Below are 26,061 nucleotides of genomic sequence, written 5' to 3'. Positions count from 1 at the left end.
CAGCGGAGAAGAAAAAAGAAAGAGAGGGAGAGGCAGTGAAAGCATTTGGATAGTGGAAGAGAGAGAAAGAGAGAGGGGAGGATGTCACCCATGGCTGCCACTCATCACTCACAACTTAATGACGCTGTTTCCCCCCCTTTCTCTCGCTTCTTTTCCGTGGGAGAGGGGGAGGGAGTTCGTCCCGTGCCCAATCAAACAGGGTCATTCAGAGTTCACAACCTCCAGGTGGGACTGTCCTCCACCAGGGGAAATGTTTGTGGATGTGGGTGGTGTGTAGCTGTAAGGATCCTCTGCAGCAGGAGATAGTTAAGTGAGGGTGAGGTTTGTGGATGACATGAAAATTAGAATAAAGATTAATCAAGTTGTGGTGAAGGTTTTGTTCATATACAAAAAGCAGAATGGGTGAAAAAAACATATTCGTATAAGAGCTAACACTGGGTTCCAAGTCTGACAGTTCTGTAAACATGATTAAGACTTTGTTTTTCCTGCCTGTCAGCCTTTCATTTTGGTCAAGGTGCAAATGCCTGGTCCAAAGTTTGTGCTCATGTGTTTACATATGTGTATGTTTGAAGCATGTGTGTTTATGTGTGTGTGTGCGTGTTTGTTTGCAAGAAAACCACTCCGGCTGTCTGTTGCGTCCTTCTGGGATTGGCCTGATTCCTATTCCAGCGTTGGAGTTTTGATTCAGTTTGTGTTTGTGTGTGTTTGTGCATGTGGGAGTGTGTTGTGTGTGTGTGTGTGTGTGTGTGTGTGTGTGTGTGTGTGTGTGTGTGTGTGCGCGTTTGCATGCACGTGCGCACGCTTAGCTCCATTTGTCCTCTCACTCATTCCTGTTTCTGGGAAGCATCAGCCGTTTAAAACTCAAACGGCAGGATTTTTTTCCCTCGCTCTCCTCCTCGCACCAAATTTGGGGAACAGCTGGGGCGGCCATGACGATGATTTGTCTCCCTCTGCCCGTCCGCCTGACAGGTTGAGATCATGCACACACATACACACACACGTACTACTCAGGGAGACACAGACACTCACTAATAGGCACATATACACACAATTAAACATGCTCTCAGTATCACAGACAGACAGGCACAAACACACATACACACACTCTCACGCAGACACAACCGTAGACACATACCCCTTATAAGAGGCCGTGTTCTCAGGGTGCTGCCAAAACACTCTGATTTCCTTTAGCCTGGGCGGCCATACATCAGCTCGGGGCCTCCCAGCCCGGATGGCAGGGGCTGACAGAATGACATGTGTCATTTATCAAACGAGGGGCGCCAGGCCTCAGGAAAAGAACAGACTGCGCGTGACAAAGCCCCCCGAGAGCTCTCCTCCACTCACAACGAGGGGAGTGTGTCATGGGATAGACACTGACAAATCTACGGAGATAGAACACACATGGATACACTCTGACACCAACACACAAGCAGAAGAGAAACACACTGAGAGCCACTTCCAGCACATATACAAACCCAACACATTATATTCAAGCTGCACTGTGGCTGTAAAAGCAGCTCTTTGTTTTTTTGCCTCTGTTTAAATAAAGAGAAGATGTGTAAAACGCAAGGCAAAAAAAATATATTTTCTCGATTTTAATATGCTGGCAGTGGATCTACAAACACACATACCCACATATACACCCACATGTATGTTTCCCTTGCAGCCAGAGAAGCCGCAGCCAAAGCTTCTCCTGTTGCCAGCAGCAGGCCTGTCTGTGTGCCCGTCCTTCTTAATGAACGGTCACTGGCTGCCGAAAGGAACTCTCTTAGCTGGCAACGGCGCTCCATCTCCTTCCTTTCATATCCATGCCACCACACACGCACAATATCCCTCTTTTTTCCTTCATTATGTCTCCCCTCTCTTCATTCCTTCCCTTTCCTCTTCCCTTTCTGTGTCGTGATCCCCCTCCAACCCCTTTTACTCTTTCCATAGCCCGTTCATTTGTCTTCATAAGGCTAATTTATTTTCTCTGCCAGATGCAAGCTGACAGCCATCAGTCTCCCTCTCCCACACACACTGACGTGCACACACCTGACCTCCTGACATCCAGATAAATACACTAAAATGTACACACAAACGCACACAGCTCTTTTCTCGTTTTTTTACTCCTTTACTCCGTCTCTATTACTCTCACACACACACACACACACACACACACACACACACACACAGCCTATATTACCTCACACGCTGCTCTGAGGTCAGCTTTACGGTCACATACCCTCTGTTTTACCCCTGTCCTCCACCCCCTCCAACCCCCAAAACCCTCCCATTAACATTACAGAAGATGGATGTGTCTTCATAGCGGAGATTGATTGCGGATATAGAGTTATGGTGCCATTTATGTGTGTGTGTGTGCGAGTGTGTGTTAGTGTTAGATGGAGGGCACTTTGGGAGGCGGCGTTGGGAGCTGAAATGTGAGGGAGGCAGGCTTTTCTCTCCTTTCCAGAACCTTCCAGCCGTTCGTTGTCTGTCCACAGCCTGATATTGTGCTCTGTTGAAGGATTGCTTCCTCTCTTCCTGCCTCTCTCTCTCTGACTGTGAAGCTGTTCATAGCCATTGTATGCTCAGACACACACACACACACACATACACACACAGGCATGCATAGTCGCACACAGACACAATTAGGGTGAGATGGCTACTGATACAAGTCCACTTTGAGAGCTCAGTACATAATTTACTGACTTACTCCAGAGACCCTTTTTCTACCACTAATCCCTCCTCCCTCGTATCATTTCTTCTTTTGTCACTTTATTGCCATGGTCATCAGGAAGAGGAAAAAAAAAAAGTCCACACAAGCACACATACAAAGTGCTGAGTGGTTCATCTTATGCTTTTGTTATAATTTTTTTTACGCCCCTGTGCTCTTCATCACGCTTTAAATCCTAAACTAGTGTTGAAACAAAACAGCAGAACTTTGTTTAATGGAGCACCAGACTTCGGCAGTAGCTCGTCACTTGAGCTGGCAGGATAAAAAAGAAAATGTGGCGATGCATAAAGGATAGCGGTTTTGATGGTGCACAATTGCCGGAATTTCCCTGGTGTCACATGCAGTTAAAAGCACTAAAATGTTTGGGGACGTTCGGTCGTCCTGAGCAGCCTCCTGCCCGGAAGGTTTGCGGTTCTAATTAATTTCCCTGAAGTGACTTTATGGTTTTTAAAGTTATGATTTCTTTGTCTGTCTTTGTGCGCGTTGGGAAGGTGATGTAAGTCAGGTCCCTGAAGTCCTGTTCTCACAGCGTCCTCTGCATTCTTGTGTGCTGGCTTGTGTTGCGTATCTGGTGTTTGGGTTGTTTTCGAATGCCTTACTGAGAAGTAGATAGAGTACAGAGGAGCTGATGAAAAGTTTTGATCCTGAAAACAAAATGTCATGTGTTTGTGGTACCCCGGCCTTTTAAATCAGTTCCACAGTTTTATGGCCCGGTCACACCAGAATTTTAAACAGCAATATTTAGCAACAATTCCAATTGAATCACTGTCACCAGTAAATTTGCTTGTATCAAGTTCAAATTTAATTAACTTTGGCTTGCAAATTTGCACTGTTGGTGAATAGCAAGTGGTCTTGACAGTGCTAACGGACTGAGAGTCAGAGAGTCCAAAATGGAGGAAGAAATCATAGCTTGTTAGCTGCGTCACACCTTCCACTTTCATTGTACCTCCTCTGTTGGAGTATGTACTGCTCGGAAAAAAAGAGGAATGTTTTTTTAGGGGGTTAAGAGCAGGAGTTGATGTTACATGTACTTGTTGTACAAGTAAGGGATCAAGCTAACAAGCTTTCTCTATCACACATCCCTAGCTCAGGTAGCTTTTTCCCCCTCTTCATTAACTTGAATATATATTGAATGAAATAATGCTAAATCTCAAGAACAAATCCGAGGACAAGAACTAAACATCCCAGTACAGAGAGAGAAAAAGGAAAAAGCTCTGAGAATTATTATTAAAATGAATTATATTCCCTGCTGACTAGCTTGTTAGCACCAGTCTAATCTTCTAGAACCAAATAGTTTTTGCAAAGACGAGCGCATGAATTTCACTGTGCTACTTCACCGGCATCTAGGGTGCTTCCTTCCCACAGAGTAAAGGATCAGATTCATGGAAGTGTGTGTGTGTGTGTGTGTGTGTGTGTGTGTGTGTGTGTGTGTGTGTGTGTGTGTGTGTGTGTGTGTGTGTGTGTGTGTGTGTGTGTGTGTGTGTGTGTACATATTTTTTTCTCTCCTTGTGTCGCTCTTTTTTTTCTTCGCTATGTTGTTCCTCAGCAGTGTACAAAGTGGATGGCCTCTATGAATTGAGGGGAGGGTTGACAGCAGAGAGAAGGTTGATTGATGGCTTATTGTGCAACCGGACTCGGCTAGACTGAACTGGTTAGGTTGTGACCCTGTTTTGGCCCTGTGCCCTCTAATTTTCTTCTTTTTTTTATTCTAGCCTTTTTTTTCTCTCCCCCCTCGCCTGTATCTCACCATTTACCTCTGTCACTCTCACACACATTCAGACATGCACAGTGCATAAATATACATGTACGTGCAGACTATACAGACGCTTCCTCTTCGTGCTTCTTCTCCTCCACCCCCCTTCGTCTTCTTTTGCTGCACTAAACTCATCATTGTTGCCATCATTCATTCTTGGCTGTTTCCTTTCTTCCTTCCTCTGCCCACTTTGTTTTCTTTGTCATCGCTCCTTCAGGACAGGTTTTGTCCCATGAGTCATTTCATCAGGTTTCATTTTACAGCCCCTATTCATTCAGGTCCGAAACACTGGCCACTTTCAGGAAATGCACCGAAAGGGATTCTAATGTACAAATCTAGTGCCGCTTTTGATTTTACTTAACTTCCTAGTCACCAACCAATTCTTGCGTGCAGTGGAATCTACCAACAACCTCGTCTGACAGAGACAAAGTTAGCCTAAACACCAGGCACACTAGTTTAAACTGTGGTTCAGCCTGTTCTTTTTTTCCTGCAATGATTTTCTGCTTCTATTCTCCACACAACCATAGTGATTTATGGTAATTATCCATCTTTGGGGTCATCCATCAACTGGTTGTTGCTAGGCGATGGGAGCAGCTGTTGTTTAGTCGGGGGAAGCTCTACTGTCAGGGGCAATGCAGGTGAATTCAAAAGATGGCATCTATGAAAAAAGAATGAAACTGTGTTATCTTGTTAGTTTTGTGATGAATTCTTTTCAGATTTAAACAGAACTCCTTCCTGTCAAGTAACGGCCATCCCTGATGCATCCAAAATAGAATTTAGTTAACCTGCATGTTAGACAATTAAAGATGTGTAAACTCTCCTCACATGTAAAGTATATAATATAAGAAGGAAACTGTAATCCAAACACTACAGCTTGTCCATGACAAAAACCTTATAGATGGTAAAGAAACTGACAATATTTGCTCTAAAAGAAATCTGTTTAACAAATGACATCTGTCTGATAAAGCCTACGTTGAATCAGTGCTGGCACTGGTTGAGTAAATCTCACTCACATCATCTTTAATTAGCATTAGTAATGCTTTATCTGTACTTTGCCTGAAAACAAACCAGATGGTTTGAAATGTGTGTGCAGCACCAGAGCAACGTTCGATTGTTAGGCGTGGGGGGTTTGGCAGAAAAGTCGAGCAGAAAGGGCTGGAATCTGCAGTACCGATGATCTAATGGCTGTTGTTTCATCTCAGAACAAGCAGGCACTGACAGTTCAGGGAAAAGGTGATTTATAGACCACAGTCACTGTCATGGCGTGTCAAAACTGGCTCACGGGAGATCTGAACACAAGGGAAACAAAAATGAATGAAAGAAATTGAAGAAAAGAATCACAAAAGAAATTTGCAGAGCAATTCAAGAAAGAACTAGAAATGGTTTTCTTTAGAAATAGCTGCAGTTCTCCAGATTTGTTGCTTTACAGATCTATTTTGTGCGCAGCCATTGTTGGGTCTTTTTCTGTCACAGTTTTTGTCTTTCTTTCTTTCATTCACATATACACTTCTACGGGTCTAATGAAGCTAAGCCAGAGGTAAAATGCACTGTCTGTATGACCTATTTAAAAAGGCTATTAGCATAATATGTGTTCAAGTAAGTGCAAATTACTTGAAACGTACGTGAAAGCCCTCAGGACAGTCCCAAGTTTTGGAAAAAGTAATTTATCTTTCATTTCATTTAAATTTATTAGACTGCTGTGTTTGATAAGAAACATCAAAGGATCTTGTAACCTTTATGACGGAATCCAGAGCAGCAGCCATAAGTATCAAGAAAGTCAAAAAAGTCAAATTTAAAACGTTGTCTGCACATTATAGCTCCCAGCATAATGAGCAGACTGCACTGGTTGTTTTGTTTTCCCCAACCAGAAGAATTGAGGAAGATGAGAAGGTGGATTTGTACGACACACAAGCTATTAGAAGCCCCGGAGCTATTGTGCCATATGGTGGTCTATTCCATGTGGGTTGCAGAGGGTGGGGCCAGGGGGCTGTTAGGTAGGCTTTTATATGTCTGGTCAAGCAGGCTGCAGGTGAAATTATGGCTAATACATTATGGCTAATACATGGTATCCGTGGCAACACTCATCTGTGAAGCTTTGTAGTGTTTTGGGATGCAGTGGCGATGCAAAACACGCACTTTGAATTTAACCCCTAAAAAGTTTCTCTGCTCAATTTGAGCAACAAAATAAAATGGTTTTAGAGGAGGTAGAAACTGTGGGAGGGATCTTGGCAGATTTTCAGTCACAGAAGAAATCCAGATTGAAGGAAAGAGTTTTATGTTTAACTAACTTACTTAATTTTGTAATGTTTTGGATTTCTCTAACTCTTAATGTGGAATTGTATGAGAAGCTCTTTTAGTCCTTAGTTGTCTTCAGACTGTGAGGAGACTGTTGGTCTGTGCCAGTATTTCTCAGTGTGTGTCGTCCAAACAACAGTCCAACGAGAGTGTCAGGTCCTATGAAACCACAGCCACAACTATCCCAGAGTGAAAGAAAAAGAGCAAGAATGAAGACGACGGGGGGAGAGCAGAGAGAGACAGAGATTGCCTGACATACTAAGCATTACCATAATTGGCTTTTCTACATGATAGGACAGAGGAAATAATAATGTCATTTTATTTACAGCCTTCTCTCTGCTGAAACACACACACACTCATGCACGCCGTACAGGTCAATGACACACACTGATCAGGCCTGTCCAAAGCCATCAGAGGTGAGTGGCAGGGAATAGAGGGGCCAGTGACAAAGCGAAACGGGAGAGAGAAATAAGACTGCCACGCCAGAGCTCCCATTTTGAAGGGTCGCTAAACGGTGTGAGGGAGCCTCGCCGGCCGCCCCGCTCCCAATGCAGCGCTCGGCCACGCAGGGTAAATCAGCAGGGTGAAAGCTGGCGGAATTGGACATTAGCACTGCAAATGAGAGCCGGGATTGCCCTCTTCTCAGAGACAACATGAATAAATGAAGAAGGTTTAGAGGGGAAAGTGTGTGTTTTGTGTGTGCGGGCGTGTACGAAAGAGAGAGAGGGGTGTAGGAGGATAGGTGTGTTGATTGCGACAGTGCCATGTCATACTCGAGTTGTCTCACCCTGTCTCAGGTTATTGCTTCGAACTGGTCAGTAGGTCTGACACCAACCAGGTGTCGCTGGATTTGTCACTATAATAAAGACATACAGGAATATTTTTTGCTTGTTGGCAGTCAAGTTCTACTTAATGTAAGTTTGAATTGAAAAATAATTTACAATTCTCTGTTTCAATTTTTTTTTCCACTGATTTGCTCACTGAGGCACAGTTGTAATACATATGTGTGTGTCCAGGCTAAGATAGGGAAGGGGAGTGCAGTGTATTATTAAATCAGCAAATAAGAAAATAAGACTATGAATGTGAGCAGGCTTTCAATACCAGCTTTTACACTTGATAGTGTCCAATACTCAGTGCCACAGACACATTTCTACTGCAGTCTAAACAGCATTGAGGTTCAGTATGCAGGCATGTGTACATGTTTGTGTTATCAATGCATGTGTGTTGCTTTTTTTTTTCTAGTGGCAAGATTTTTCTTCAGAATTTTCTCACTTCTCACCTCAGTCACATTTGATAATTCAAACCTGTATAAAAAGTGTTGTGCGAGTGTTTGCATGTATGGACCTCACACAGCTTCCTGCCTTGGGGGAGGGATGTTTGTGTGTGTGTGTGTGTGTGTGTGTGTGTGTGTGGTGTGTGTGTGTGTGATGTGTGTGTGTGTATGTGTATGTGTATGTGTGTGTATTAGTTATGTGTGTGTATGGTGTCGTGGCGTGCGTGCGTGCGTGCCATGCTACTTGTGTTTGTTCGTGTGTGGACTGGGGGATGTCCTACTGTGGTGTCACCTGTCTGCAGCAGGAAATCCTGGACTCTGGGCACAACAATAGTGACAGGCTCCTCTCCAGACGCAGATGGCTTCGCTTTCCCCCCACCAGCCACAGTGCATATCTGCTTGCACCTGACACACTGTGACACTTGACACACACACACACACAGACACACACACAACTGATCAGCCACACCTAGCTTACACACACACATACAAACTTGCACACACGTGGTAGAAATTTAACTGATTTCTTTCTCCCATTATCTCATACTTAGTTTGTTGCATACTGGTTAACTTGTTTCCCTATCATGTTTTTTTCTATCAGATATGCACACGTACACACACACGCACACACACACACACACACACACACACACACCTCTTGTTCACTGGCCTAAACACATCTTTTCTCCTCTCTTTTCAAAACTTCCCCTCTTTTCCCTATCCTCCCTGACAGCACAAAGTGGGCTTACGTTTTTGACTGACAACCACAACAGACACCTCTCCCCCCCACTCCTTCCCTCCACCCTCGTTTTAATCCCCTCCCTATCCCTCTCTCCCTCCCTCTCCTCTCCCTCTTTTGTTCTGAGTGACGCTCGAAAGCCGCCGTGTCAGCATCTTTTCCATCTCTGATTGCCTTATTAGCCGGCGGTGGCACCCGCAGCTTTTCTGACACAGATGGTGAAGGAGGAGGCTCGAGCAGGGGGGGAAAAATGGCTGACTTGTGTTTGTTGTTGTTACTTTCCCCTCCCACCTCCTCTCAGGCTTGTTTGCGTGGACACTGACACCTCAAGCTGACACTGACACACTCCTGACACTGATGCCTGTCAAGGCAGCATACGGAGGATGGCAGGGAAAAGCTAGAATTTAGTGTTAGTGCGCTTCTTGTGTGTGAATGTGTGTGTGTTTGTACTGCTGTCAGGTTTCTCTCACTTTGTCAGCTCAGCTGCTTTGTCTTTAACTACTCTCACCACATTGACTTTGAATAGGTTCAGTTTTGCATTTATTTCAATACAGTGGGCTGCATCTTGATTGGGAGGAGGAAGACAGGTTGAAAGAAAGCTTTACAGCTGCTTTGGCAAAAGGTTAAAATCTCCTAATTTACTGACTAACTCAAGTGAATGATTTCAGTGTAGCCTGTGTATAATTAAGAGCATGCACTTAAGAGCAAAACTAGCACAGGAATAGTTTAATTAACTAGAGGAAGGTTGTACATTCACTCTCTCTCTCTCATGCACACACGCACACACACACACATACATTCACACACATATAAGGCAGAGAGTTGCAGCTGTTGGACCTCCAGCTTTTTCAAGGCAGCAGTAACCGGCACCTCACAAACATCAGGTATTATGTCCATTCCTATTATGGGATAGAGAGCTACATGCTGTTTGAAGCTGACAGCACATCTGCCTCCTCACTGGAGACTGATTCTGGCACCTCAGACAAGCATCTTACGAGGGATGGATTGGGGGAGCTGCCTTAGCATATTTAACCCTCTATTTTTCCCTCTTGCTGCTTCTCTGTAATATTCCCATTTTAATCTGTTTCCAAGATCGAAGCATTCTCTTCTTTTTACTATTTTCAGGCTCCAGTTCATTGTTATTTTTCATCATTTTTAATCTTTGACATCTCTGAATTTTAAATTAATTTCAGTACAGAATTTGGCCTGAAATGATTTGTGAAAATCTTCGACTGTTTCATAGAGAGAGAAGGCAGCCATTTTCCAGTGATACTATAAACCTCTCTCTCTTCTGTTAAAATGGCACACTTGACGCTGTGAGTACTCAGGGAGCACAGGCAGTAACAACACGGCTTGTCATGTCCACTGGCCGTTTCCTAGCATCACGCTGTGAGGACTTCTACAGCCGATGCCAAGTTGACTCCAGCCAACCATGGCTTGGCAAGGCTGATGCAGCTGGCATTTTCCTCCACTATCTCTTACTTGTGAATCTATAGTATGTGTGGCATGTTGGAAGAATAGAGCAAATCAAAGTAAGGAACAGATCTATAGTCTCACTTCAGCTGCAATATAAACTGCGAAATACTGACTACTGACTATATGGCTGTAGGCTGTTCTAGCATTTCAAATTGCTGATGAGGAAAAAGGATTTATATTTGATGTACTGAAATGCTTGCACATATGTAGCTAGTAAATTCATCTTATTAATTCAGTGTTACCACTCTGTATGTGTTGAGAAGGAAACATCAAAGTGAGTCTTTAACAGATCAATCAATGAGGCATACTTTTCCTTTTTTCTGTTATTTTTTTTTGTAATTGAAAAGAAAAAATGTCTTCATTTGTACTGGGAAGTAACAGATCTTACCACATGATTAATAAGTATCATCAACGCTGAAGATTTGCTCTCTGTGTAATTTGAAAATTTGCTTGTTTTTAAACGAAGCAGAAACATTTCTGTTGCTCATCTCTGTTCTCTACCCTTGCTGAGCTGTAGTCTTCAATAGCTTCATTATGCAGTGCGGTGAAGAGGACTATCTGTCATTGTCAAGATATGGATGTTTGCCACTTTATTATTGCAAACCTGTGTCCTCTGCTGGGACTATTGACAAAAATCTCTTCAGGATTATTGCACATACCATCTTCATATAGTAATGGCTGGTAGATACATAAGTTGTGTCATTCTAATATGTAAAAAAAAAATATGTATGTAGAAAAATGTCTAATGTCACATTTCTCCTCTGTTTTGTTTTCCAGCTTATGGACCTGAGGACGAATTTAAATTGGACAAGATTGATGAAGAGGAACATCTGCAGGATGATGGCCTCTCTCTGGACGGTCAAGACGCAGACTATTTGTTCAATGAGGACGAGGACGGAAGAGATCGCTTTAGCTGCCAAAACTCTCCACTCAGCAATGGCACTAACCCAGACGCTGGGTATGCCTCTCCACTCAGCACCACCAGTGACCAACTGGTGGACCTTAAGACCACATCCTCCTTTAGTGATGGTCAAGACAAGGTAGAGGAGAAGCTAGGGGAGAGCACAGAGTCCATTAATGGCCTCTCACTACAGGACAGTCTGGCAAAAATGAAAGCCGTCTATGCAAACCTGATCTCGGATGCCTCCTGGTCCAGCATTGCTCTGGACATGCTTAAAAGTAAGCAAGGGAACAATTTTGCAGCTAGCAATGGCAATGGGAGCAATCACAAAGGGAGCAATGGGTTCATGAACAGTCATAGCCCAGGTAACATCCATGTGAAGAGCAGATGTAGCAGTAGCAACGCCTCAGCCACTACTAATATTACCACCAGCAGTACCACCACAAAAACAGTGTCAAGCAGCAACAACACTGGCACTAGTGTAAGCTCTGGCAGCACAGGAGGTTTAGCGTATGACTGGCACCAGGCAGCGTTGGCCAAAACCCTACAGCATACTCCATACCAACTCCTTCCTGAGCCTAGCCTTTTCAGCACCGTACAGCTTTACAGACAAAACAATAAGCTCTATGGGCCGGTGTTTACTGGTGCTAGCAAGTTCAGGTGCAAGGACTGTAGTGCAGCCTATGACACTTTGGTTGGCCTGACGGTACATATGAACGAGACAGGCCACTACCGTGATGACAATAAGGATACCGAGGATGATCGAAGCAAGAAGTGGTCAAAGCCACGCAAGCGTTCCCTGTTGGAGATGGAAGGCAAGGAAGATGCCCAGAAAGTTCTTAAATGCATGTACTGTGGCCACTCTTTTGAATCTTTGCAAGATCTTAGTGTTCACATGATCAAAACAAAACACTATCAGAAAGTGCCTCTAAAAGAACCAATGCCAGCCCTCGCCTCAAAGCTGGTACCCCCAACCAAAAAAAGAGCATTTCAAGACTTGATTTCCCCAAGCTCACCAGAGTCGGTCTCATCTGGCATCGTCCTGGGAGAGTCTCCTAAAGACCAAAAACTGACCAATCCCTATGTCACTCCTAACAATCGATATGGTTACCAAAACGGTGCAAGCTATACTTGGCAGTTTGAGGCACGCAAGGCACAAATTCTTAAATGCATGGAATGTGGCAGTTCACATGATACCTTGCAACAACTGACAGCCCACATGATGGTCACAGGACACTTTCTTAAAGTCACAAATTCTGCCTCTAAAAAGGGTAAGCAGTTAGTTTTTGATCCTGTCATTGAGGAGAAAATTCAGTCGATTCCTCTGCCACCAACTACCACACGACTCCCAGCACCCAATGGGAAGTCACAACCTGACTCCCCATTGCAGCCGTCTAGCCCTGAGGAGAAAAATGAAGAAAGGAAAGATGAAGAGATGGAAGAAGAGAGAATGGATCTAATGGAACCAGAGAAAAAAATTAAAGAGGAGAAAGAAGATCCCCCTGAAAAAGCTGATAAACCTGGAAAGGCCAAATCTTACCAATATCTGAGAGAAGAAGACTTGGAAGAGACACCTAAAGGTGGCTTGGACATCCTAAAGTCTTTAGAAAATACAGTTTCAAGTGCAATCAGCAAGGCCCAAACAGGCACGCCAACCTGGGGTGGATACCCCAGCATTCACGCTGCCTATCAGCTCCATGGATCTTTGAAGTCTACCTTGCCCTCATGTGCACAGGTTCAGCCTTTGTTCAGCAGCAACAGTTTGAAGGTGCTGCCCTCTGATTTAGGTACTCTGATCCATTCACCAAATAGCCCCTCTCCCCCTCCAAGTCACAAGAGCAATGTGCTGGCCATGGAGGAGCTAGTGGAAAAAGTAACAGGGAAAAGTTCAGTAAAGACTGAAAAAGAAGAAAAACCTGTAGAGAATAAGTGCAGGTCCGCAAAGTCACCGCTGCCAAATCCTAAGGACAAGCGAGGTTCACCCAATCCAGAAAATCTCTCAAAAGCAGTAAAAAATAATGCAGCAGAGGACCAGACTGAGTCAAGAGACAGAGAGGGAGAGCAGGCAGAGAGTAAAGTAGAGACACAGATTAAGAGTGAAGTTGATTCACCACAAAAGCCTGTAAGCAATGGCTGCAATAACCTGAGCATCATCACTGATCACTCGCCTGAACAACCACTTGTCAACCCTCTCAGTGCTTTGCAGTCTATCATGAACAACCACTTGGGGAAAGCTGCAAAAGTGGCCACCCCCTTCATAGACCCCTTTGCAATGCTATATAAAATCAACAGCAGCTCTGCCCAGATTAAGTCGCCAGAGCCTGTAAGTCAGTACCACGATGACGATGATGATCAGCCCATGGACTTGACGAAATCCAAAAACACTAATGGAGGTGCAGCTAAGGGTACTTCTGCCACACCAAACAACAGTAACAACATTACCAACAGCAAACCAGTTTTCAGAGCGTTCTCTCAGTCTTCATCTCCACCCCTGCGGGAGAATGCTTTGATGGATATTTCAGACATGGTGAAAAACCTGACTGGCCGTTTGACACCAAAGTCTACAACCCCATCTTCCATCTCTGAGAAGTCAGACATCGATAGCTGTACTTTTGAGGATGGCTTGGAGGAGTTGTCTCCCATCCAAAGACGGAAAGGCAGACAGTCAAACTGGAATCCTCAGCACCTCCTGATTCTCCAGGCCCAGTTTGCCTCCAGTCTTAGGGAGACTCCTGAGGGAAAGTTTGTAATTAGTGACTTGGGACCCCAGGAGCGGGTCCACATCTGTAAATTCACTGGTCTCTCCATGACTACTATCTCTCATTGGCTGGCTAATGTAAAATACCAGTTAAAGCGGACAGGGGGCACAAAGTTCCTAAAAAATATTGACTCTGGCCAGCCTCTGTTTTTGTGCAGTGACTGTGCATCCCAGTTCAGGACTCCGTCTTCCTACATTCACCATTTGGAGTCCCATCTTGGGTTTACCCTGAAGGACCTGTCAAAGCTATCCATAGACTTAATAGAGCAGCAAGCAGTCAGCAGAATAGAGGACAAGACTTTCAGTTCCTCTGGACTCACAGAAGAAGACACAGGCTCGATGTATCAGTGCAAACTGTGCAATCGGACATTTGTGAGCAAACATGCAATTAAATTGCACCTTTGCAAAACACATGGAAAGTCCCCAGAGGACCATCTCATCTTTGTGAAAGAGTTGGAAAAGTTTGACAAACAATGAAGTCAGATAAAGCTGACAGCATGACGGATTACTGTTGCACTATAACTCTTAAGCTACAATCTGTCATTACAGATAGTGCCACAACTGTATTGTCCATTGCTGCGACGTATATTATAATGAAAACATGGTAGCTTTAATACCACATTAATTATTCAATTATCTATAAATGGCAGGAGCTTGCAATGCAGACGCTCAAAGCTGTGTTGTAAAAGTCGATCTTTTGGTGACATAAATGTACCAAAATGGTGCAGCAGCCATGGCACTATGTAGTCACTGACTGATTGTTGCTTTCATAATGCACTGCATCTTATCTGAGCCTTTGGTTGTTTTAAAACTGGACCATGCTCTTATTTTGATCACTGTTTTTAAGATGAATATATTTCAACACAACTTGCATATTATTTATGAGACAGTTTGTGCATGTTTTTTTTTTATGTAAAGCAGTGAACATATTATGTCTAATGAAATTTAAACCATGATGACAAAACTAATATCCCTGGTTAGCAAATTTCGGATACAGACATTTATATGAAGGTACATGGTTATGAAGTTAGCCATGTGAAAGAAGGTGTTCTAAAATGTTAAGATGATTTCAGCACTTTAAGGAAGTGTAAATTGATGAAGACATGTATGGGGAAAAAAATACAGCACATCACCATTTTGAGTTTTAATTTCCTTGATCAACATGGCAATTTGAGGACTAACGATGATATTGTTTTGTATATGCCATTAAATTACAAAAATTCTCACAAAATGTCAAGAATCTTTGTTTCTCTAGTAAAATATAATTTCCTGGTTGTTTCAACATGTACAGTATTTGCGTTAGTAGGCTACCAGTTTTATTATTGTGAAGCTACAGTTGTAAAATTAATGAAGTTTAAAACTTATTGTATGAATAATCAGCAAGTATGTATACATGTATGTCAGCATATCTTGCTCTTTACAGTTCAACATTATTTGTACTGTGTGCATTTTTATAATGTTATTTTCTAGACAAATATGGGGGAAAATGTATATAGCTACAGAATATTGTTGGACCGCAATGCCCTTTTTCAGTGAAAAGTAGGTCCTTCAATGTGGTTTACATAAAATGACAGAATTTTACTGGCATCTGCTCTGATGCATGGTATTGTACATAACATTGAAAAAAAAAAAATCTCACGCAATGATAGATTTCCAGGTTTTGTCATCGACCCAGTTATTCAAAATGGCATTCTTTTATCCTCAGTTGTAAAATAAACTCCATGTCCTGGATTAACTGTAGTGTTGTTTGAGTGATTTTGAGAGAATGAGAAAGTCCAGATTGCACTTGAAACACAATATCATACTATAAACTCGTGCCAATATTTTTTCATTAATTTTTGTTCTGTTGTCTTTTTATGGATGTTCATTTTGAGGTTTACAAACATTTTCTAACTTTAGAAGATTTTTAACACAGTCCAAAATATCAAAACAAGTTTAGTAAGTTGTAAAATGCAGCTCGATAATTCACATCAAAATCATTTCAAACTTATATTTTCTGTATGGAAAGGGGTTTAAGCACCATCTGGGAGCACAGCTGGTTGGTTGGTAAACTTAAATTTTGGTTACAATATAGAGGTTGGAGAAAATTGGGGAAATACCCTCTACTTTATCAAGGATGTGTGGAGCACTGGTGCTTCTTAGATTTGTTGGAAACTGACATAGCTCTGACTTTAGGGTGCCAGCTGTAGCACAAACAGCAAATGAAGTAAATCCCAGTTTAAGCATCCCATTTAAGTGATCACCATACTGAAGGTAGAGAGCTCCCCTGTCCTGAAATGTCCATCCAGCCATCTGCTGTCGGGACCATGAATATCATCCAGTTTGACAGCCTGGATTTTGACAGCACTCTGACAGGCAACATGGTACTCCAGCTTAAGGCAGACAAACAGCTGCTCTGACTTCTGCTGAATTTGTGTAAAATAAATGAACTCCTTCTCATCCTCCCAGGGGCACTGGGGGCTCAAAGGGGCCCAGTTTGAACAACTCAGATAGCAACACTTTCTCCCTTTCCTAACAGATACATTCAGTCTGGATTCTTGTGCACCAACAGAGCCATCGTCTTGGCTGACGTTACTGGGACAAACACGGTGGCAGCCACATCAAATCCTCTAAATTTTGGTCCTGAAAGGGGACTTGCTGTAGCACACTCTGGAGCATTTCCAGGTCCCACTGAAGGAGCAGCAGCTTTCCCACTGTGAGCCACCACTCTTCTAACTCTGAGCAACGGCCATAAGAACCAGAGTCTGTATGAAACACTGTCCCCTGCAACAGGTTTCAAGGATCCTCCATTGTCAATCACCCTGCAGGGTCAAGATCTCTGACCGTGATGTGGCTACAGGCTCACTGTCCTCAGGTGCCAGACAGAGCTTGAGTCCCCTGGGTGAGGATGACAGCAGTTCTATCCAGAATGGACTCTCTCATTGCTTTGTTAATGATAGGAGGCTGAATGGGGGAAGCAGACTGCAGGTTTTGTGTCCACTGCTGTGCTATTGAATCAGAGCTGTGGAGGGAGGGTGGTGAGCCAGCTCAGACCTCAAAAGAATGAAATGAAAGTCTCTCGGATGACAAATACAATTAACATTATCTAACTAGCAAAGGCCTTATATGTACATGCATATTGTCAATTTAAACCCAGAAACAACATTGTCACTAAAAGTTGTCATGTGCATCACAGTCAGTTTATTGCATGACTACTTTTTCAGTCGTAATTATTATTTAGTATCATGCCTTCTCTTTTTATTTAAAATTCTTAAAAATTTGCATTGCTCCTCTGCATTACACTTTTTCTTTCTCCTGTTGCTCAGAAGCGATGTGTTTCACTGAGACTTAGTTGTGCTTAAATCAGCGATAAAGCATTGTCTTTCCATAAATTTGGGGCACAAAAAGTTGTCAAAAGTGAAGTAGCAGAGGCTGACATATCCTGACTTTTAAGTCCCTAATAAGAGTCAAGCTCCAAAAACACTAATCCTACATTTCTCACAATGCCACTAAATAGCACCTTTGATTAGACTGTTCCTACTCCTAAATGCCTACGTCTTTCATAGCCAGCATGTCCAGTCTCTAAGTATTCAGACTTTATGTTGAAAACTTTGTCTCAAGCCCAAACTGAGATAACTCTGATGACATCACTATGATGTCATCAACGTTTGACTCAAGTGTCACTAAAACACTACACAAATGTTGTCAGTTGTACTCCTTGTGACAAGTAAACTGATTTTATGTGTAAAATAGGTGAAATGGCCTTTTAAGTATAACCTCTTCAGTCTAAGTCTTTATGTCAATGTGGTCCTGACACGGTAATCCACTGTGAAAGACACCTGTGAAGTTTATACAGCAGACAGGGCCTGCTGGATTAATGAATAGGCCATTTACTGGTGTGTCATTTTTCACTGAGGTCTAACTGTCCAACTGGCTGGTAGCAAGACGGTCAAAATAACATCCCCCTGAATAAAAACTCAGCACATATTTTCTAATGAAACCTGGAAGCTTGTGAGTACAACTTTGAGCATCTTTTGCATATTCCTTTTGCAACATTGCACCTTGTTAGTATGACACATTTGAATATATTGTTAAATGAATGTGAGTTTTTTTCAATTCAGAGCCCATGATGAACACCACATCAGTGAATGTGTATGAGCAATTTCAAATAGAGTCATAATCCCTTTTAGAAAAAAAAAAGTGAATACAACATTGTCATAAAAAATCGGGATTTGACTTTATGGTTTAACGTAGAGCTAAGCTTTATAGTTCAGCTAGTGAGACACCTGATAAAAGAGGCCATGGCATGTCTCCACTGAAGGTATTTAAGTCGACATGCACCCACCCCACGCAGCTCTTGAACACTAGCCTGAGGCATTTTCCCCAAGAAACAATAGAGTCCCAGTGCCTTGCAGCATGCTCTGTGTGGAGGGGAAACATAAGAAGTACTTGTGAGAAATACAGAGAAGAGTCACATACAATAAAAGTCACATATAAAGCATGACAACGTGCAGGAGCATACTGCATACAAAGTTAACTAATGTCTAAAACCAGGAAGACGATGCATTCCACTTTTCCAGTTTACTTTTTTGCATGTAGCGTTTAATAAGTCACTAATGCAATTGATGTGGTGTTTGGATTTTGCAGTAAAACCAGTTAGTGAAGCAAATGACGTGATCCAGATTTGACCTTGGAATTTGTCTGTTTGGAAATTATGTTTATTCTTATTTAATTTTTTAAATCAATCATTTAGTTTTCTGGTCAAAATGTCGAGGCTTTCATTTAAATAAAATAGGTTTGATAATTTTCTAATGTCTTCTATTCAATAAAGTAAGATTCAATACACCTTACCAGCTACTGCATATGTTCAGAGTAATATTGAACTTGTCTGTGAATTAATATCAATACTAGATTTGTGAATTAATTCCAAGCCTCTTTTACAACTTCTTTTTTTTTTACCTTAATAATCAGGCAGTGGAGACCATTGCTTCAATACCTCTAATCTATGCTGCCTGAGTAGACTAACTGCTGTGAGATGTCCCATTCAGATCATTCAGTCAATACATTTATTAAGAAGTTGTAAACATGGAGCACCGATGTTTTCATACATGATCTCTACAACAAACCATCTTTGGCTTGTCACAACAGATACAAAAGCTCCACATATGACTTTGTCAGGCAGTCAATGTTCTGTTTGTTCTTTCATGACTCTTGTTTGCTTTAAAGCAAACACATAATAAATTGGCTCCATGTCATCACCATTACCAGGCGAACAGAGGCTCACAAGACAGCAGCACGAATCTGGTGTTAAACAAAAGGGTGTTTATGACAAGAGGCATCGTGATGTAGCCTGTTACCCATTTATAATAATCAAAATGGAAGGCTGGGAGTCGCAGTAAGCTGTTCTGCTACTGAGTAGAAACATCTGTACATCCATGAAGTATTACGTGTCAGCGAGATGCACACGACGGCGCGGGCAGTGTTTGAATCCTTGTGACATGCATATCATGTGTACTCATGCCGACAGCAAGGACTCGGTGAATTAACCTCGTCCTCTCTTGTCCCCCCTCGCTGCTTTCTGGGTAACCTTCTGTTGATGACAGCTCTGTATGACAAGACCTCGCTTTCAGAACACATGTGCACACCTGATGGACGAAGAGTATCTAGAAAAATCCAGACAGTGCTGAACTGGACAGTGTGCTGTTGCTTTGATGTAAGCCATTGCAGAAAGTTGGTTCATTTTACAGCTGTAAGCAAGAACATGTGTTTGTTTTCAGAAGTTAGTGGTTGGGGGTTCAGTGGGTGTGAAAGAAAGAAATAAAAAACAATAACAATGTAAATAATATTTCAACAAAAAACACAATTAATATGTAAATTGTAGTTTAAACACTTCCAGAGAAGTTTATTAAAAATAATAAACTCAGTGTTATATTTTTTATTAGTATAAACGATCATTTCAAACCAGATGATGTCTCTACCTTGATGTTGTAAGGCATCGATCAGAACTGACACCACAAGTTTCTCCCATAAATAAATCTACCTGAGGTGGCAGATTCATTCATTTCTGCTGCAGCCACTCTGACAGCAAAACAATATAGCACCTTAAATTTTTGTAAAAACATTGAGCCTCAATAGTGGATTTGAAGAGAAGCTGAAGGTTTAAAATCACCCGAGACACCTCATCATGGACAGAGTTCAATCCGATTGCTTGTTGACACGTTTGTCCCCGCTGAGATCTGCAGGCAGTCAAAACCATCTTGTAAAGTGTTGTGTACCTGTCAGGAATGAGCCTTGTTTTGGAAGATACAGACAACATAATTCATCAGGCCGAGGGAGAGGCTCTTGAAGAATGGAGAAGTGACAAAGTCGATTCTTTCGAGAATAATGACGGCTGCCAGCGTGCTGAATGGATGGAGTGTCTTTTAGGATCTATCAAAGCGTTTTTCCATGGCTGGAAAGCCCACAGGTGTGATGTGCCTCACCGTCACTGTTGTGTCAAACTATCTGAAAAGACCGAGACATTTATATATAAATCTCTCATTTTTGGTGGATTCTGTAATTTGGCCATCCTACAATTTCATTTTTTTATTTGAAAAAGTAGAGCACACAAAAAGAAAGCACTTTAGTTTTCTATTTTCAGGATTCTTCCATGACCAGAAAATGGGTTTCTAATGGGTGGTTCTATCTTTCTCACAGCATATGTCATATACCTTTTCACATGGGCTACTCAACTATAAAATGCCATTTACTTTATGTATTTAACATTCTGAATCTGAATCAGAGTGAATGGGAAATTTGTCAAAACTGGAAAAAAAAGAGGTTTTCACAGGAAAATCTCAGGGCAGCAGGGTGTGTGTGTATGTGTTTAATAAAGGACTCCACGTGTTCCTATTGGAGTGTGGGTATGTGCTATTTAGGACCTAAGAAAAGGTAAATAGGTTACACTCGTGGTGCTGTGGCAAATTCCTCATTATTTTGAACTATTCCTGGTTTTGGTTGCCAGGTTTGAATGTCAAATGTCGTATTTATTTTATCTTGAGCTGAACGAGAAACCACTGTCATGCGGTTGGGTTTAGACCCTTGGACAGTGTGACGAGTCTCATTCACATTCTGTCCAAACCTGACATCATTTGCATGAGAATAAGCCCAAACTCTGCAAACGTGACACGTCCCAGACAAGGGATCACAACTTGGCTGTCATATTAGGCCGGTAAATTCAGGTGACACGGATCCTGTGTCCTCATCTGGGCCAACCTGACACTGGTTCATGTTCCCTGCTGTCTTTTTCTGAGGGGCTTTGTGTGTGTGTGGGGGGGGGTTGCTTTTAATCAGCATGACGAACCCTGCCACCCCCTGCGCACACACACACACATACACATACACATACACATACACACACATTCTCACACTCGCACACATAATGTGAGAGTGGGCATATGCTGAGGGGCAGTGGGCTGGCCGTTGTGCCATCATTAGTCCAAGCCTACACGGCAAGCTCCTGACACATGTCGAAGGAGCTTCATTCGACCTACAGAAGGTGCATCCACATTATGCAAAGGTAGCAGTGTCTTTATGTGCAGCACTACTGTCAGAGGCTTGAAGGAAGAACTGAGGAAGGAAGTGCTGGGGCCTGGGGGGAGAGAGAGAGGGGAGGAACAGACATGGAGAGAGAAGCTTCAAATCAATAAGAGAAGTGGAGGAATCTGTTTTAATTAATGATTATGTGCTGGGAATGTAGGCCTATACATTTTTTCTGAATAAATGAAAAGATTAGATGAGATTATTTCACTTGGTTTCGATGCAAAGAAATTTAACAAAGTTCTTGAATCCAAAAAGAAAATGGTACTTTATTTGAATGTATTGCAGTTATTTAAAGAAAATATATAAATGAAGTGACAGCTGCATGTGAAATTATCTATCCTCATTGTGTTTTCTTGTTTTAAAGGCGCACGATTTCTTGACTCAGAGCAAGAACTCTGAGAGGCTTCTTGGTGGTAAAGTGGCTTTTTTTTATCAAGGCAGTAGTGCTTTGCTTTTTTCACCTGTGCCCTCTGGCATTTTGATGACTCACTCTGAATTGGGCTGTGTTCAAGTTAGAGGCACATGTGTCATTAATGATCAAGTGCTGCAGTTCTGCAGTGTTAGAGTCATGGGCTACATGACACCTGCCTGCACAGACCACTAAAAGGAGCACAGTGTTGTGTTTATGTGGTATTTTTTGTTGCTTTAGTGTGTGGTACATGTACGAAGGAATCACATTCAACTGCTTCCAGACAGTGTTTCTCTTTGTGTATCTCTTTAGCCCAAAAATTTAAATTTATACATACGATGTGAATATTTATCAGTCCTTATATCAATTAATCTATCATGCGTATCAGTGTCAGTTTTCTGCTACCAGAAAAATGCAGTACAAGCTATTCACTTCTCATGGCCTCGAGCATCGTGTGCACCCATGAACTGCACTTTGCACCATTCCCAACCAATTTACATCATATAGAATTCATTTTTCTGAAGCTCAATCATGTTTTGTAGTTTGAAAATGTCACTACAAAACATGCAAGTTCTGTCTAAAAACTCCATTCTGTTTTAACATATAGGCCTACTTTAAATTCAACTGCTATATTTGATCATTTTTCTAATGTTCTGTTTACTTTGGACAAATGAATTATGTTTTTCACAAAGAACATTGCTTATTGAAATGTCATCTTACCAAAAAGTACATTTCTAAAACAGCATAAATAACTGCTCAGTGTTACAGGAGTGAGGCTGCATTTTTGTGCAGGAGACACTGATAAAAGTCTCTTTAATTTTGCTGTGTTTTTAAAATTACTGGCTGACTTAAAGGTTAACTGTCATCCCATCTGATGCATATGCACTCTGCTCTCAGGCCAGAATGCTCTTGTCTGTAGAGACACGGAGGTAAAAGTCTGAAAGAGTCATGAAGCAAGGAAGTTGTAAATTATCACGTCATCTGTGTTCCTCTCCTCTGGCTTCAAACAGTCGGCCAAAGACTTACACGTCTTTAAGAGATGTGTTAATAGAAGAACCAACAATCCACTTAATGCCCAAAGTGAAGGGTAGAGTCATTTTTACAAGTCGAGAGATGAGATTCTGCTTTCATTGCCCACGTCAGCATAATGATTTAGTACCAAGCCCTGCCAGTCCTTTGTCACTTGGGCATTGCAATCTTTCTCTGTCAGTTGCCAGGGGGGAGGACTGAGATTCAGTTTTTCCAATAACGCTAAATGCATCGCCAACAGCACATGGTCCAATAGCTCATGAATATGAATATACATATAAATAGACAAGTTGAGGAGGCGGATGGATGTTGGCCTGTCACTTTTGCCTTGCCTAACATCTCCACTGAGGGTAAGTCGTGTCCTGGATCTGCAGCACAACCAACTTCCCTCAAAGTCAAACCAGTCAAACCTCTTTCTCTCTTTTACTATGTTTAAGCCACTGCATGTATCACTGTTTTATTTTCTAGCCTCAAATTAAGTCGCTGTCACTAACATGAGTTTAGTATCCCTTTAATTAACATCTTTGTGACAATCAGGATGACATTCAGAATAGAGTGACAGAGAAGTGACAGCAGGGCGGTGGAGGAGTTGCAGCATGGTGACAAGTGTGAACTTTGTGCTAAACTGTAACTTAATATGATAAGTTAGTTTGATGAGCCAAGCACACCCAAACAGCTGTTTCACACAGAAGTCCACCTACAGCTGGATAAATCTAATCTGAGGCTGTTACAACTCCACTAAGGAACTAAATCTCAGATGTTTATCTTGTGACATGATAAATAACTACACTTCATTGCATTGGATTGTATTTATTTATTAAATTTTCTCATGGTCATGATAAAATACTGATCTTGGAGCACTGTGATTGTAAATGACACTAGTGTTGTTAATCTAACTGTTTGCGTGTTAAACATGGAAGCACATGATAATCCAAAACATAGTCGAATGGAACAAGAAACACATGTTGTCATACAATTGTACTGGGCCTCAACAAACCCCCAGGTCATCTTACCTTTTAGAAGAGAAAACAAAGGTAAACAGTGAAATTGTTACCCAAATTGTCTATTGTAATTTCCATCACAGTTTACAGACCTGGTTCATATTTGACCAACTTTACTTGGTCAACTCTGTCCTCTAGATTTTTTTATATATATTACTTTATTGTCTTCCTAATTTCGTAGTGGTGAAAACAGAAACCACAGTAGCTGGGGTTCATACCATGAGTCCCATCTGTGGTTCGGTTAGGGCAAAAAATTTAACTTGGTTAATGTTAGGGAAAGATTGCTCTTCTGGTTACACGTTAATTAATACATTGTGTCTCATGCTTTATGTCAGTGTGGAATTTTTAGTCACTATGTGCAAATATTATATTGCAAGATCGGATATTTTTGCAGAAACTAATTAACATTAATATTTTGTCAGTGAGCATTTCACTGATAGATTCAGTATCATTGCGACTGGCAAACCGTCAATTAACAGCATTTTCTCATTCTTTTTACATTAACAGAAAAATTATTCTAGGTAGCATTGAGTTTCCTGCAGAGCACATTTGCTAATGCAAATTAGTTGTATATACTGTAAAAGTAATTTCTAGGTTGACTTAGTGTGGTTGTGTACCGAGCTGACCTGAAGAAGTTGATGAATTTACGAAGTTAAATGAATGCCTTACTGATTGAAGAAAAATATCCACTCTAGGTAAAGATCACCTGTTAACTCTTTTAAAATTTTTCATTGAATTGGAGCCGGCCCACCAGTCTTGAAACCTCTCAATCCTCTAAATAAAAGGACAACTTTATTCTGAATGTATCTGTTGGTGCACCATTCGAAGCATATGGTTTGAGCATTCTTCTAGGGAAACTCCACATATTGCTCTTGTCATACCTGTCCAGCACACAATGCAAGAGGCAGCTCTGCTTTGTTTGTCACACTCACCAAACTCAGCTCTCCAACTCCTGGTTTAACTCCCACACTGTCACTATCTGGCTCGCTTCTCCACCGCCGTGGGAGTATTAACGCGTGACATCTACAATGGCCTTAACACAACACGCCGAGATTGAGTTCCTCATCATGTTGCCTGTGCGCATCTCTTCTTACCTTCACTCTGAGTTAAGCCAACCCCACTGCTGGGAAAGAGATGTGACAAAACCAGGGGGAAGGGAAGTGGAAAATAAGGCAGAGCCGAAGCCGAGCTGCCACTCAGCGACAGGCGTTTTGACAATCATAGGCTGTCATCACTTTCTGATCAGACCTGTCAGCAAGAAATGCAGCAACAAGACAGTGCTGCAGAAGGAACATCCACAGGCCCCCCTTTTACTACACACACACACACACACACACACACACAGATATTCAGAGTTGTGTTATTTATGCTCACTCACATCACACCGAGACGTGCAAACACATCAAACATGTCAGAAAGTGCTACGTACCGACCCTAAGAATAAAACAGGTTGGTTACACAGTATACAGTGAATTGGCTGTGCTCCCTGCGAGTGCTGCAGGGATATCCCAAAAAACAAAAAGGCAGCATGCAGTGGCATTTCACACTGACAGCTGATGGAGCAAAACTATTTAAGAAGGAACTAGTTAAATAATTTAAATATTGAGCCTGATGTATGTGCAGTTGTGGCTAGCAGTCCAGTCCTATCAATCAATCAAGTGTAGTTTTTTCACTATAGAAATATTCAGTTGAGAATAAATCCTATTAAAACACTTAATTCTCTTGTCATAGTCGCTTGCTCTCTGTCAATGGCAGTGTTTAATGCTAAAAAAAAAAAAAAAAATCAAAATCTGCTGCAGTTTGAAAACAAAACTGAGCTGAGACAGACTATGAGGAAAACTGAGAAATTGGTAGGAAATTCCATTCAATAGATCCAATTATTATTCTCTGTCCAAACAGAGAAAAACAAGAAACAGAGAAATGAAATAACATCTGTCATGTCATCTGAGTCTAACTGCCAGTCAGAGGAGCCAAGCTGCCATCTGCGTGAATGATGGAAATGAAAGCGAATCTCAAAAGCGATTTTGATTGATATTATTTTAAGACACAAAGCGGTGGGAGGACACTGCATTACTTGCTTCAACATTTCTTAAGAAATGTTATTTGATTATTATTTTACGTCTGTTTCTGACCAGATTTTAAGATTAATTT

General features: G+C 41.8%; 1 protein-coding gene across 1 annotated transcript; it reads left to right on the top strand.

Annotated features, from left to right (window-relative positions):
• Window positions 1-11,343: 11,343 nt before the first annotated feature.
• On the top strand, window positions 11,344-15,614 carry LOC111223261 (teashirt homolog 1-like). The gene is made up of 2 exons (XM_022747337.1): window positions 11,344-11,431; window positions 11,606-15,614. The coding sequence occupies exons 1-2, from the start codon at window positions 11,362-11,364 to the stop codon at window positions 14,386-14,388; spliced, it is 2,853 nt and encodes a 950-aa protein (XP_022603058.1). The 5' UTR covers window positions 11,344-11,361; the 3' UTR covers window positions 14,389-15,614.
• Window positions 15,615-26,061: the final 10,447 nt, after the last annotated feature.

The sequence above is a fragment of the Seriola dumerili genome, unplaced genomic scaffold (assembly GCF_002260705.1).
Source record: "Seriola dumerili isolate Sdu_G_001 unplaced genomic scaffold, Sdu_1.0 BDQW01000110.1, whole genome shotgun sequence".
NCBI lineage: Eukaryota > Metazoa > Chordata > Actinopteri > Carangiformes > Carangidae > Seriola > Seriola dumerili.
Note: the sequence above shows the minus strand (reverse complement) of the source record. Positions and strands in the feature narration are given on the sequence as shown.

What these genes read in the sequence shown, in the direction of transcription:
- LOC111223261 (XM_022747337.1), top strand. Translation starts at nt 11,362, where the DNA reads ATGAAAGCCGTCTATGCAAACCTGATCTCGGATGCCTCCTGGTCCAGC. An exon ending in TGCTCTGGACATGCTTAAAA is followed by an intron (nt 11,432 to 11,605) that starts GTAAGCAAGGGA and finishes CCACAAAAACAG; the next exon opens with TGTCAAGCAGCAACAACACT.